Here is a 15,266-nt window from a genome sequence, read left to right as displayed (position 1 = left end):
CTGGGATGATGATAATGAGGTGAGATTTAAACGAGGTTTTTGATTCATTGAATAATGATTAAATAAATATAGAACGAGATAATTAAGTTTTGCTAAGTTTGAATATGTTTATCTAGGTTGCGTTTGGAGTGATATATTTGATTTGAAGGATAGACTTTGTAGCAACGTCAGAGACACGATGTTTTCAACCAAACGCGAGTTATATAGATATTGTTTTATTTTTCTAAAAATATGAAATTCCAACTTTTCTTTCTTTGTTACCTCGTTGTTAAAACCGAGAACGGGATCAATATTTTGTGCATTTTGTAATGTTAGAAAAATATTATTTTCCGCTTTTTCGAAGATATATTTAATGAAAAAGCCTTTTTGGATTATATGAAAAGTTTGTGGTGAAATGTATGTCAGTCGAAAGGTTAGTGGTGATTTAGTCAATTTTAATGCACCAAATATATTCCATAAAATGATATTTCTTGATTCCTTTTTACTAATGAATTCATATGTTTATTTGTCCATGTGGCTTTGTGGATGATGACACAATGAATCAACAATAGATCCAAATGGTGAGTACGTTTTTTCCTTCAACATTGACACTTCCTATTCCAATTGTTAAAGTTTATATTCTAACACTTGGTTTGATGATAATAATAATAATAATAGGACCAATGTATTATAATGGGATATATCACCTCTTTTATCAGTACAATCCCAAAGGTGCTGTTTGGGGCAATATTGTCTGGGCTCATTCAGTCTCAGAGGACTTGATCAACTGGAAAAAAGTAGAGCATGCAATCTACCCATCAAAGCCATTCGATCAATACGGCTGCTGGTCCGGATCCGCCACGGTCCTACCCGGAAACAAACCCATTATTCTATACACCGGGATCATAGACAAGAACAACACACAAGTCCAAAACTACGCAGTCCCGGCCAATCTATCCGATCCGTATCTACGTGAATGGATCAAACCCGACAACAATCCTTTGGTGGTGGCAGATGAGTCTGTTAACAAGACAGCATTTCGCGACCCAACGACAGCTTGGTTGGGCAAAGACGGGCACTGGAGGATATCCATCGGCGGCCGGAGGAAGCGTAGAGGGATAGCGTTTTTGTATAGGAGCAGGGACTTCATGCATTGGGTTAAGGCAAAGCATGCATTGCATACTTCCGCAGGAACAGGGAACTGGGAATGCCCTGATTTTTTCCCTGTTTCGGTTTCGGGCCAAAACGGATTGGATACCTCTGCTCTGGGGCCAGATGTTAAGCATGTGATGAAGGTGAGCCTTGATGTTACAAGATACGAGTATTACACCCTTGGCACGTATGACACCACGAGGGATCGGTATATTCCGGATGAAAACATGATCGATGGATGGAACGGTTTGAGGTACGATTATGGCAACTTTTACGCCTCGAAATCATTCTTTGATCCAAGCAAGAACAGAAGAATCTTGTGGGGTTGGGCTAATGAATCAGATACTACTGATAACGATGTGGCAAAGGGTTGGGCCGGAATCCAGGTATTATCATACATACCTCTATCAAAGCAACAGCTCATGTTTCTTGAATAACTAAATGTCACTTCATTCTTTTATACTATGGTTTCAGCTTATCCCTCGTACAATAGTGATGGATCCTAATGGGAAGCAATTGCTTCAATGGCCTATTGAAGAACTCGAGACTCTGAGAAGTAATCAAGTGAAACTAAGCGACAAGGAACTATTGAAAGGCCAGATTGTCGAAATCAAAGGAATAACAGCCGCGCAGGTACTCTTTTACTAGTTCAACTTACTCTAAATCATAAGAACTTTTCATTCAATGACATCAATCTATACTGATCTTGCACGGTTCGACGAATATGGCAGGCTGATGTTGAAGTGAGCTTTTCGTTCGATAGCTTGGAGAAGGCCGAGCCATTTGATCCGAGCTGGGATAGATACGACGCACAAAAACTTTGCGGTCAAAAGGATTCCACTGTTGGAGGTGGATTAGGACCATTCGGGCTCGTCACATTGGCTTCTGAAAACTTGGAAGAGTACACACCCGTCTTCTTCCGAGTTTTCAAGGCTCAAGACAAGCATCTAGTCCTCTTGTGCTCTGATGCATCGAGGTTACATACCGAATCTTGTGTGGAACACACCGAGTTTTCAACGACCATCTTCCTAACTTTTTTCCTCCATGATCTTTTTTCATAGGTCTACCTTAAAGGACGGTAATTCAAAGTCGAAAACCGGGGTGGATGCATACCGACCTTCATTCGCAGGATTTGTAAATGTGGACCTGACGGAAAAGAAAATCTCCCTCAGGAGTTTGGTATGATAACATGATCCATTGGTTCATATATTTAACTTCTTTTTTCGCCCCCAACCGGAATATATCAATCTTTGTTATTTGTTTCAGATTGATAACTCTGTGGTGGAGAGTTTTGGAGCTGGGGGAAAGACTTGCATTACATCAAGGGTTTATCCAACTCTGGCAATATACAACAACGCACACTTGTTTGTCTTCAACAACGGCACCGAACCCGTCAAAATCGACAGCTTGAATGCCTGGAGCATGAGCAAGCCTCTCCATATGAACCACTGAGAGATGGCCTTAAATGTTTTATAAAACAAGACTAGTTCTATTGTGGCTTGTTTCTATTTTTTCACCTTGGTTCTTAACTTTCTTTTAAATTTCGGACCTCCTATAAATATATAAATATGTATATACAGAATAATGAATAAGTAGACTATGAATTACGAAATGTAATTTGTTTCTAGTCATTAATTAGCAAAACCGGATTGGTTCCGGTTTTTCGACTTGTATAAGTTTTACTCTTCGCTTCTCTGAAATGTTTTGAAAATTTGCTGGTGTTTCTTTATGATTCATGGTAAGGATACATAGTAATCATTTATTTAATCGAGTTAGCATAGAACATCTTTTCCAAACAAAAACAAAGCACTTGAATTTATAATAATTAATAAAAAAGAAAAAGAAAACGATATTAACAGTACTATGCGCACGTAACAAACTTTTGATGGTTATACATGTAACGATCTAAATATCAATCGTGTTTGAGCTCGAGTGCGTTAAGATCGTTAGCAAGCTTCTGTTGCTCCTCAAATCGAGCAAACAACTTGTCGTCCAACCACTTGCCAATGTCGGAGAAGACGATGTCAAGATTCTCCGGCAATTCGCCGTAGGACAGAGAGTGCCACATTCCGGGATACAACTTGAATGTCTTGTCCGTGGATCGAGCCGACTCGTACAAAAGCTTGCTCACGGATGGATCCGTCACTTTATCCTCTTCTCCATGTAGAACAATGAATGGAAAGGATACCTATTTCAATCATATACAATAAAAAAATAAAAATATTAAGCAAAATTTTAAAAAATCACGATGTTAAAGTCGTGTTTGCGACCTCTAAAAATAAATGATTTTGGAGATTTTTTTAACAAATTTGTTAAAAAAATCTTCATAATCACTTATTTTTTAGAAGTCGTAGAAAATATCTAAATAAGTATCTTTTTCATTTAGTATACGAGAGTCGAGACCCACTAATTCTACGTGTGGAGATTGAATCAAAAGTGGCAAAATACTATCTTATTATAATATTTATTTATTTATTGTTATTATATTAAAAATAAAGGAAAAAAGGAAGCCACCTCATCAAGTCTTTTCTCCAGATCCGTACTGACTGTAAATAGTTGGTAGCTAGTTTGTAGACGTGGTCGGCCTTTGTACGTGTATGGGTTGGACCTCACCTGTTCAAACATTTTTATTTTATTTATTAATTATAATTTATTTATAAAAATAGAAGGCTTTTATATAAAAATATTTATATTTTTTACTGGGAAGATGAAAAAAATGTACCTCTTTTACAACTTGGGGGTCTCTAAAAGCAGCATCGACAATGTCTGGAGTGGGGGTGATTTTCCAAGTGGGAATCACTTTTGCCAACGAAGACAGTACTTTAATCACCACAGGGCTTGGCCTCATTTCATCCGCAATCTGCGCCAATCATCAACACTTTAATCATTATGATTTTACTTGGATTATCTAATTAATTACACCCCAAAAAAACGTGATCCTTAATTTAAAAAGCATTTGAAGAAACGTGTTTTCACAAAATAATTTTTGTGGTTTTTAGTATATATATATATATATATATATGATATGATACTAAAGAAAACATTTGAATTAAATGACATTTGGTACAAAGATATTTAGAATAGATATTTTGAAATGTGTACCTTACACATTGGTGCAATGAGGACTCCACCATCCCAATAATCAGGCTTCTTCCTGTGTAAACGTAGCACCATGGCCCCTCCCATTGATTCTCCCATCAATATTCTCATCTTTTTCCTATTTTCTTTCCTTTCTGCAAAAATAAAATATAAACAAATTAATTATTAATTATCATTAGTCAAATAAGCATATCCTAATCTCACGCCGGCCCCCCACTCTTTCAGGGATTCATTAAATCTTTTAATATTTTCTTGCTTCTCAAAATCATCCAAAAACGACGTCAATAATGACAGTTTAAGCTAATTAAATACTATCAACGTCCTAATGATCTTCATTGACAACAACAAGAACATTACAAATTTTAACAATTTTATGAATCAAATAACATTTGAAAAGATCAAACTATCCCCGTCTCTCGACTGCTTCCCCACCCCAATAAAAAAAAATCAGTCAAATTTCAATCAAAACTTATGACTTAACATTATTATAAACTTCGTTTATTTATTAATTACCAGAGATATTTGTGAAGTGCTCGGAGAGATCATCAACAAGATCATCGAAATTGGTGATCAATCCCAGTAATCCCGACGACTTCCCGTGGCCTTGGCAATCGATGCCGTGAACCTCGTATCCCGCTTTCACCAGTCGGGAGGCGCAGCCTGTTCAAAACAATAATCGAAATCCATGGATTAGATTTCCGGGTTCGAATCGGATTAAAATTAAATCGAATCTATATAGTTTTGACATAAATATGTGACTTTGACTGACCTCTCATTGAGATGCTGCACTCCATGGCATATCCATGGCACAAGAAGATCAGAGCTTTCGGCTCTTCGTTTTCGGGTAACCATCTGCACGTGAAAAGCTTCACTCCTCGAGAATTCACGATGAATTCCTATAGAATATAAACAACAAAAATAATATATTTATACATAAACACAGTGTGTGCATAGGAAAACTTGCGAAAAAGACATGAATAAGCAGTGTTGATTCACTCACCTCTTCATATTTGAAACTGCCCATTTGATTCTCCTGCAAGAAAAACAACAATCTTAATCAAAACGAGACGTTTTCGGACCGGTGAAAATGGGTAAAATCCGGAAAAAGAATGAAGGGGTTTTTTTTTTAATGATCAGATGGATTCAAGATTCATACCATTGGATTAAAACAGATTGTTTGAACAAGACGTTAGAATGATGATCAAAGATTTTGACCAAGAAGCCTGTATAGGATTTCAAGAAAATATGTATGTATGGGGACTTATATTTTAATGGTAAGTGGGATTTATAGAATATGAGGGGATAAGGGGATTGGAATTGAGGAATTGGTCATGTATGGATAGCTATTTATAGAAAAGTACTCGCTCCTGATTGACTAAAACTAAATTGTCTACGTATAAATAATTTAGCTCTTTAATTGCTCCGACTTTTCTTTATGGACTCGATATTTAATGAAAATGGGATTAATTACTTTGAATAGGATAGTCATCCTCTCAAAAAAAAAAAAAAGGATAGTCGTTAATTTTTTTTTTTACAAAGGATAATCATAATTTTATTGGCAGGCCAGCTCGTCATTTGGGTGGGTCGGAAAATTAACAATCTAACCCGTTTATTTGGCGGTGCGGTGTAGTGCAAGACGGTCCTTCAATTTTTAGTTATATTTGACGAATTTGATGGATTGACCCACAACCCACCATTTGGTGTGGGCGGGACGGTCCGACGGTTGGACGGGTTAAATTTTTTTGAACCTAACCCGTCTATTTAGCATGATGGGATGGACCAACTCATTTTAGCAGCTCTACTTAGCACTTATCCATTATTGTTTTATGATTTTATCATAACTTATCTATTTTTTAAATGTTTAAATCACTAAATAATTTTTTTTATTTTAATCTATATTTTTGAATATTTAATTTATAATAATGACAGTGTAGAAAAATAATATGAAAATTTTCTTGAAAAAATTTGTTAACGAAGTCAATAGCTTGTGTCACCTTACCAATTTTTTTACGAGTAGGGGAGGAACTTAGGTTCGATCTCATGTAACAACGGGAAAACATATGATTAATATTATGCTCGAGTCAACTTTTACGTGACTTCTTCTTTACTTCAAAAATCATGCAAGTGTTTCATTCTATTTTTCAATTTTATTTCTTGCTTCTAGAACTTTTAAACTTCAATAAAGTAGATTTTTTTACGACTTAGATTTAAATTCTATTTATATACGGAAACATTTTACAACATTATAATATACATGGCGGTCAAACAGTATCTGACTTTCTTCGGTCAAAATCAGCATTCAGCAATAATGACACCACTTGCTCGTTCTCTTTTTCGGTTCATTTCAACCTATTTTTATAGAGATTACCCAATGATAGATCTAAGGGTCCTCATTTATCAATATATGCGGGGTCCACTAAAAAATAATTAACCTCACATTTATTGATAAATGTACACCGTTAGATCTATGTCAAGACAATGTCTGTATAGGTAGGATCTAACTTACCATAACCCTGGCTTATTATATAGAGTAAATTAACAATACTCGAGACAAATTGACTTTCGAATTAATTAGTAAATTATAACATGAATTATTGGGAGCTTATTTAAAATACTTTTTTTACTTAGAAATATGTAAGGCATAAATATAATATTATGATATAAAAAACACATAATCGATAATTCTAATGAAAATACATGATCATAAGGTGATATTAATTACTGAATTAAAAAACTCTTATGAAATCGTCTCATTAGTCAATTTTGTGAATTTGACTCGACCTATGAAAAATATTATTTTTTATAACAAAAATATTATTTTTTATTGTAAATATGAGTAAAATCGACACATCTCACGGATATAAATCTTTGAAAATATCTAGTGAACAAAAGTACAAAGCAATCAAACACTGCAACAAACATATTAAAACATCAATAATTAAAAGTGTGAAAGATTCAATTTTTGCAATTGACTTATTTGTGGCTACAACATTGGTGGAGCAAGTGGGAATAAAAAGCGAGTTTCAAAGAACGTGAACTATTATTTAGGATAACTACTAATCCCATTATTTTGTTTGATTGATGATGCATTCATTCATTTCGAGTGTGACATATAACCTGTCGCGATAGACCTAATTTAATGGGGGGAAACCCCTTGGAACCAAGTACATAATTTGGTTAAGAAAAGTCCACGCCAAATTAAGTTAAATGTTTAAATTTGAACTACTTGGGTCACATTATCATTATCTTTAATTCGAAATAAGTTAAACTTGATGCTTTCGAACGAGGCAATCAAACCTCGCATTGAAGAAACCATAGGAATCATATGGATTCTCAAAATTAGAAATAAATAACATGCATTACAATAAGAAGTGGAGCATATATTTTCACCAATATATTTTTAATTAATATGGATATGGATAAAGGTAGCTCAAATATGTAATCTAAATCTAAATATTTTAAACGTGTGCTTTTTTAAATAGAAAAAGGCATCAATCATTAAAGTGTATATCAAAACACAACAATGATGTGGCAACGTGTGAGTACTATTGATGAACAAAACACGTTTGTGAATTGTGTTACCGACCACGCTAATGGGCTCTTCTGGAAGGGATTCTTAAAAGCCCAACCCAAATGTTTCGATAATGGGCTTTAACAAATTTCATGCTTGAAAGTGAAAGATGTACAAATGGAACACGCAAGGATCACAGACGTACAGAACATGAGTTCTTCGCAGTCAGCTACTGCGGCGGAGCCCAGGAGCCGACCGGTCGGAGCCACCGAGTACAGCTGGTGCAAAGCCGTGCCCGGAGGAACCGGCATAACTGCTCTTGCCCTCCTTCTGTTCAAGCCCCCAGACCTCCTCCTCCTCCAAAATGCACTCCAAAAACTCCAACTCTCCCACCCCATCCTCAACTCCAAACTCCACTTCAGTCCCGATTCTGAATCTTATTCCTTCATCACTCCGGCCACTCCGCAGCTCCAAATCCATTCGTTTGATCTTGAATCAACGTCTAAGATTATCCAGACGCTGGACTCGGGTCCCTCCATTTCACCCTTCCACTCGATTTTTGAGCATGAGTTTAACAAAAACTCATGGCAGAATCCAGATCCTTCATCCGACACCGATCTTTTCTTTGCAAGCGTGTATACTTTGCAGGATGAGACGTGGGTCTTGGCTCTCAGGCTGCATACGGCAGCTTGTGACAGGACATCGATCGTGGCGTTGCGTAGGGAGTTGTTGGGGTTGGTGGTGGGAGTGGCAGGGGTAGAAAGCGAATTTATTGGAGATGGTGAGGTTAGCCTGGGAATCGAGGAATACATTCCTAGTGGGCAGGGGAATAAACCATTTTGGGCTCGTGGGTTTGATATGTTGGGATATTCTTTGAATTCTTTTAGATTTTCTAACTTGGGTTTTAAGGATACCGTGTCACCTAGAGGATCATGTGTGATTAGATTGCAATTCAGTGAAGAAGAAACTATTGGCATAATGTCGGTAAGTATTTAGTATTTGATTTTTAGTTTTGGGTTAATGAAAGTTTGGATCTTTACTTTCAGTATTGGTTCTTTATATTTGGGAAGTATTTAGTATTTGATTTTTAGTTTTGGTTCAGTATTGGTTCTTTATATTTGGGAATCCGGTTGTTGTTTATGTGCTGATGCATACAATTTCTTGTGAATTATTGATCACTGATGGAATTTAAGTTGACAACCGTTGTTGTTTTGCTGTAAACTTTGATGGTTACAAAGCAGGAACATAGTTATGTGATTAAGCCTAGATTGGAAGCAAGAGGATGTCATGTTTGTCACTTTGTTGGCATGATTGCATGAATTTTTTTTACAAGATCAATTTGTTTCCTTGATAGTTTTAGGTGGAGACAAAAACAAAAGTGTAAATATACATCGAGTCAGGCTATACTATATTTATAGTACACATAGTGTGTGCATAGGAAAACTTGCGAAAAAGACATGAATAAACAGTGTTGATTCACTCACCTCTTCATATTTGAAACTGCCCATTTGATTCTCCTGCAAGAAAAACAACAATTTTAATCAAAACGAGACGTTTTTGGACCGGTGAAAATCGGTAGAATCCGGAAAAAGAATGAAGGGTTTTTGATGATCAGATGGATTCAAGATTCATACCATTGGATTAAAACAGATTGTTGGAACAAGACGTTAAAAAGATGATCAAAGATTTTGACCTAGAATCCTGTATAGAATTTCAAGAAAATATATAGAATGGGGAGTTATATTTTATATCGTGGAGTGCTAGAATGGTAAGTGGGAGATAGAGAATATGAGGGGATAAGGGATTGGAATTGAGGAATTGGTCGTGTATGGATAGCTATTTATAGAAGAAGAGTACTCGCTCCTTATTGACTAAAATTTTTGTCTACGTATATTATAAAAGGGGCACTCGTCCTATTTGAATTTAGGTGGGGTAATTATTTTAGTTCTTCAATTGCTCCGACTTTTCTTTATTGACTTCCATATTTAATGAAAATGGGATTAATTACTTTGAATAGGATAATCATAATTTTGTTAAGGAAAAGCTAAGAAATGTTTCCTACAGCTCTCCCAAACACCTCGAAGCAATTTTTAGTTTTGGGTTAATGAAAGTTTGGATCTTTACTTTCAGTATTGGTTCTTTATATTTGGGAATCCAGTTGTTGTTTATGTGCTGATGTATACAATTTCTTGTGAATTATTGATCACTGCTGGAATTTAAGTTGACAACCGTAGTTGTTTTGCTGTAAACTTTGATCGTTTCAAAGCAGGAACATAGTTATGTGATTAAGCCGAGATTGGAAGCAAGAGGATGTCATGTTTGTTTGTTGGCATGATTGCATGATTTCTTTTTTTTACAAGATCAATTTGTTTCCTTGATAGTTTTAGGTGGAGACAAAAACAAAAGTTGCAGTGATACATAGCTAGAGTAGGAGATAAGGAATTTTTGTTTTATTTTTTTCCATGGAGTCAATAAAGCTTCCCAAAGTTTATACTCAGTTGTAGAAATAAGTATGAGTAGAGTTTTTGTGTTATCATTGACAGCTAAAAAATGTTGGCCAGAATGCTATCTTTCTGACTTCAATCGGTGGTGTGTGCTCATTTTTGTGTTGATCCACTCATCCGTGGTCAGCTCCTGGTTTTTCGAATGAATATTGAGTTAACAAAATTTCTGTAGGACAGTTTCCTTCCAGTTTCTTGCATTATTATTAAATTATTGGCAACTCTTTTGCAGAAATGTGAGGATAGAGAAATCAAATTATGTGGGCTTTTATCAGCAGCTGGATTAAGTGCGTGTTATTCAGTAAAAGGGGTTCCTGATAATCAGTGGGAAAAGTACGCAGTTACAACACTCATTGACTGCCGCTCGATTCTTGATCCAGTGCTTAGCAGCAATCATATTGGTAAGTGATTATGGGATTAGTAGTATTCCACTATCCACGATATCTGGTTTAGATTAGAAACCTGTTAGAAACTGAATGATTCGGTGATTATGAAAACTCGGAGAGGAACACGACTGTTGTTTGAATTTGTCCCTTTATCAAACACAAACATGCAGTACTTTATGGCTTAAACAACCACTTTAGAACTGTAACTGATTAGTAAGGTCTTAGAAATGTAACATGACAATCAACCATTTCATTTTCTGTGACAATGACAAAGTGCTGATGGATTTTGTTCGGTTGGTTTTTCTTATAATAAAATTGCTTAAGAAGACAAATAAAGAAGTGTGGCTTTTAATTCATCTAATTCAAATTCGCTTTTAAAGTACATGAAATTTTTTTTTCTTAAATAAAGTGCTCAAATATAAGATAGCTTTGGATGATTTTGGCTGTAAAACATGCTTGTCTTAAGAAAGTGTTTTGTTAAGCAGTGGGTATAGAGGCCTTTTTAGAGGTAACTCCCAACCAAAATTTTGGATGGAGAAGCAAGCTGACTTTTCAAAAAAGTTTTTTTTTTTTTTTATTTAATAAAAAAACATTTTTGTTGCAAAAGCATCATTAGGTTGGGCTTTGCATTTAAAGGATTTGAGAAAGGAAATGCATGTGTTAAACTTCTGTTTCAATTTCTTTTTAAATAAGAAATAAGCTCTTTTCACTGCTAGAGTGTGTTTGGATATAGAAGATTTTACAAGAAATTTTTTTTTAGAGAAGCTCTTTTACTAAAGAGAAGGATTTTGGCTCTTTTGTTTTAAAATGCACCTAAAAAATCCAGAAGCCGGTAGCTTGATGACCGAAAATATTATTTTTAGGATTCTTCATCCAAAGGGTCTCTACTCTAAAATGCTTTTCCGAGTTAACTGCTTATGTATCCAAATCCCTCCACCCTCCCACCCCCCATAGCAGTTGTTAAGAAAGGTAATTAGTCCTTTTGAACAACTTGTTATGATTGAGAAGTTGTATGTATTGAAATGAATTCTTCAAATATCACAGGATCTACCTTTGTTGCCAGCTTAAAAAATTGGTTGTCATCCATATTAATTTTAACTCTAATTCCATTTTTCTTGAAATTTTGATCACGAAAAAATAGTTAAAATGTCCTAAAATACCTGAAACTCTAGCCTTCCCTGCAATCTAGGTTCATCGACCTCTCATCCCCTGCTAGTCCTTAATACATCCTTGATCTTGCTTGCCATCTTGATCCATCAGTGAGCATAATAGCAAGTGCCATTGTGCACATTGAATTGACCATCACAATTGAGCATGAAATACGAACCACCTATGTTAAACTTGGGGAAGAGTTTGCGGCTATAAAAAACTGAGAGTGAAGGTATTTTGGATTTAATTGTTATGAAGGCTGCGATCAGGCTTCCCAAAACCTACTATAATGAAAAGGGAAACGTTGAATTTCTTGGGCTTCATTCGAGTTACAACAGCAGTTGTTTGTTGAGTAATCAATTCAAGCTAAACCTGATCTCAAGCTCAATAAAAATTTTCACATCAAGTTGAAAACCTATTGCATCGCTTGACTTAGCCTCTTTACACCGCTTAACACATTATTAATAATTCTAAAATCAGTGCTATTGATGTTGAATCACAGTAGAAGTTGGAATTTATGTATCATTAATAATACTTGCTTGAGAAAGACAAGCCAGGATGGAGAAAAAACAAGATTATAGAGAGTAGCAAAGTGTGGTTTATCTTTTTTACTCCAATGTTTCTTAATTTTAGGAATTGCTCTTATGATTTATTTAACATCTTGATGACTGATGAGCAATCTCTATTGCTAGATGGGGTTGATTCATGTAGGATGTCAAAGATCTTTTTTATTAGGTTGTGTTGTCACAAATAGTCCACATCTTAGCACATTTAACGGTCAATCCTGGTTGGCCGATGCTGAAAGCTTGTGGTCCACGTTGACATTGGAATAGCTAAGGGCTTCAATGATTTTCACTGTCAAGTTGAAATTTGGGGGGGTGGGGAGGAGAGGGGAAAGGAAGGGAGGTAATGCTTTTGGGTCCCCCATCCCATCCCTTTTCAGTAGAATTAACTATTAAGTGATTTTCCTTATGAGATCAAGAAATGCCTCCTAAAACTGCATGCTACCATTCACAAAGTAGGCAGCTGCAACAGTCCGTTCTCCTCTCCCGTTATTATTAGCTGCAACTTCTAGTACAACAGTATATGTTCGGTTTTTGCGCAGGCATCATTGAAACTTGTTCTTACCGCTATTTAACAACGTTGCAGGCTTTTATCACTCGGCCATTCTAAATTCCCATGATGTCAAGGCAGGTGAAGACTTGTGGGAGCTGGCGAAACGTATATATACGTCCTTTATGAGTTCCAAGTACAACAAGAAGCATTTCACAGACATGGCTGACCTCAACTTTTTGATGTGCAAGGCAATAGATAACCCTGGTCTGACAGCATCAGGATCCCTTCGAACCGCAGTTTTATCTGTCTTCGAGGACCCCATTGTCGATAATTCCAGCAAACTGGATGAGGCTATTGGATTAAAAGACTCCATTGGTTGTGGCTCAATTCATGGTGTCGGCCCATCTATAGCAATCTTTGATACAGTTAGAGATGGGAAATTGGATTGTTCTTTCGTATATCCTTCCCCTCTGCACTCGAGGGAGCAAATGCAGGAACTTGTAGATGAAATGAAACGGATTATTTTGGAGGATGGGTTTGGAGGCTAGAGCTGCGTTGAACTTGCTTCCATGTATAAAATATTGTTTTTTTTAGGTGTTCCCTTTGCCCATCTATTGGGGAATGAACCTTTTTTGAAAATATATCAACTATTATTTCTACTTGATGAAAATGAATCGTATCATGGTTGGCCTTTCGTTTGTCTCTTTTTAGTCATTTTTTGTTGTTTAATGATCATTAATGTTTATACAGTGATATCCAGTTTAAACTTTTTGAAGAAAAAGTTGAGGAGTGCTTTTTAGAAGTTTTCTCACTTAATAAATTTTACAATTTTGTGAATTTTTGTTAAGAAAAACCTGAGAAATACTTCTCGGAAGTTTTCCAAAAACTAACTTAGTTTAGACTTATTTTTGGAAACTATTCAATTTCGGATGGTTGGGCAAAAATAAGTAAAATTGGTCGATTGTTGGACAGTTGTTGCAGGACTAATATTAAAATTTTTGCTTAGAATTTGTAAAAATTTTAGATTGTACTTGAATGAAACCATTTGGTTTGAACGGAGAGATTTGATTTCAGAAGAGAGATAAAGTCATAAAGAATTTATTCGAAATCACATCAATGTCAATGTTGTGCTACATATTTTAAATATATCACAATTACTATTACATTTACATAAATTAATAAAAATAAAAAGATAGATTTGAAATATATTCAAAATAAATTTATCCAACTAACCCACATTTCTCTGCACCTCTTACTTAAACTGTTATTTTGATTCTCTCTCTCTCTCTCCCAAATAATTAGCTCCCTCCCTCAACTCAAGTGTATTTTTTTTTGTTAATTATTGTAAATGTAAGAACCAATATCTAATATCTCCACTACTCAAATTCTTTCGTCTAAACACAACCATCCATGATTTTGCATTTGAATTCATGTAATAATTTTAGTGTAAACTTTAATATGAAATTTAGCAAATATCTTCCCATCATCATACAAAAATATTGCTTCATCAAAAAAAAAAAAAATATATATATATATATAAAAAAATTTACCAGTCTTTATTTCATTATCTGTGTAAATCTCCAATCAGTTGACCACGTAAATATAAAATCAAAATTCATTCTGCGCACTCGCTCCTGTTAATCAATAACTTTGAAAGCTAGAACATATATAATTTGATTTTGAAATTAATAGAAAACAACATTACATTGTTCTAATATTCGATCTCTCTAAACGTTACACATGATCACATCCTATTTTCAATTAATGTACATTTTTTTCTAAGCAACAATGGATCGGCAGATCCAACTTGGTGACACTTTGAAAATAAGTACTCATCGTGTGTTAAATCAAAATTTGTTTCTAAAAATTTGGAGTTCTAGATGAACTCGTCCACCAATTCTCCGAGATGGAACCTCCCGTTGCAGCACCCCGCCACGGTCATCGCCTCCCGGAATGCGGCGACACTACATGGTACCACTAGGCCGTTTCTCTGGTCGAACCCGAACTCGTTGTAGGCCTTCTCCAACATCATTTTGAACAAAGGGTGGTTGAGATAGCTGGTCGGAACCATGAATCTTTGCCTATCTTCGCCCACGTACACGGGAAAGGTCCCCGTACTGGATGATCCTCCATCATCATACCTTAGTAGGCACTCGGAATGCGATGGTTCGCCGGCATTGCGAAAGGACCTGACTTTATTGGCTAGTTTCTTCATGGAACCAAGTTTTTTGCCCAACATATTAATTGGAGAGAATATTGGTTAATGGGAATTATGACTGTTGCATTGGGGGAAAGGGTGCGTGGTTAGAGGTAGTTTTATAGTCTTAATTGACTTTTAAAATAGGTTACGTCAGCTATTGATTCCGACTCTTTATTGTCCAAACATATAATTTTTCTACCTTTCTAATTAAACTTAATTCGCAGCAACTTGCT

At 35.6% G+C, this 15,266-nt stretch overlaps 4 protein-coding genes across 5 annotated transcripts; 2 read left to right on the top strand and 2 right to left on the bottom strand.

The window, feature by feature from the left end:
• The first annotated feature begins 412 nt into the window (after nt 1-412).
• Nucleotides 413-2,860, top strand: LOC140886214 (beta-fructofuranosidase, insoluble isoenzyme 1-like). Its single transcript, XM_073292721.1, has 6 exons — nt 413-560; nt 658-1,517; nt 1,606-1,764; nt 1,863-2,107; nt 2,193-2,310; nt 2,398-2,860. Exons 2-6 carry the CDS (start codon nt 663-665, stop codon nt 2,581-2,583), a joined length of 1,563 nt encoding a protein of 520 aa, XP_073148822.1. The 5' UTR covers nt 413-560; nt 658-662; the 3' UTR covers nt 2,584-2,860.
• A 10-nt stretch (nt 2,861-2,870) lies between these two features.
• Nucleotides 2,871-9,545, bottom strand: LOC140886216 (caffeoylshikimate esterase-like). Of its 2 annotated transcripts, none has more exons than XM_073292725.1 (8): nt 9,376-9,545; nt 5,231-5,263; nt 5,000-5,126; nt 4,744-4,890; nt 4,234-4,364; nt 3,854-3,991; nt 3,646-3,744; nt 2,871-3,319 (listed from the first exon to the last, which is right to left on the bottom strand). In XM_073292725.1, exons 1-8 carry the CDS (start codon nt 9,376-9,378, stop codon nt 3,044-3,046), a joined length of 954 nt encoding a protein of 317 aa, XP_073148826.1. In that variant the 5' UTR covers nt 9,379-9,545; the 3' UTR covers nt 2,871-3,043. The 2 variants fall into 2 exon arrangements, with proteins under 2 accessions (XP_073148826.1, XP_073148825.1); XM_073292724.1 differs by lacking the exon at nt 9,376-9,545 and adding an exon at nt 5,387-5,549.
• LOC140886215 (uncharacterized) lies at nt 7,750-13,543 on the top strand. The gene is made up of 3 exons (XM_073292722.1): nt 7,750-8,725; nt 10,475-10,643; nt 12,927-13,543. The coding sequence occupies exons 1-3, from the start codon at nt 7,919-7,921 to the stop codon at nt 13,379-13,381; spliced, it is 1,431 nt and encodes a 476-aa protein (XP_073148823.1). The 5' UTR covers nt 7,750-7,918; the 3' UTR covers nt 13,382-13,543.
• Nucleotides 13,544-14,709: 1,166 nt separating this feature from the next.
• Nucleotides 14,710-15,048, bottom strand: LOC140888141 (protein SMALL AUXIN UP-REGULATED RNA 12). The gene has a single exon (XM_073295830.1). It carries the CDS (start codon nt 15,046-15,048, stop codon nt 14,710-14,712), a length of 339 nt encoding a protein of 112 aa, XP_073151931.1.
• Between the last annotated feature and the right edge of the window lie 218 nt (nt 15,049-15,266).

This window comes from Henckelia pumila, chromosome 3 (genome assembly GCF_033568475.1).
Source record: "Henckelia pumila isolate YLH828 chromosome 3, ASM3356847v2, whole genome shotgun sequence".
NCBI lineage: Eukaryota > Viridiplantae > Streptophyta > Magnoliopsida > Lamiales > Gesneriaceae > Henckelia > Henckelia pumila.
This window is presented reverse-complemented; position numbering and strand designations above follow the sequence as displayed.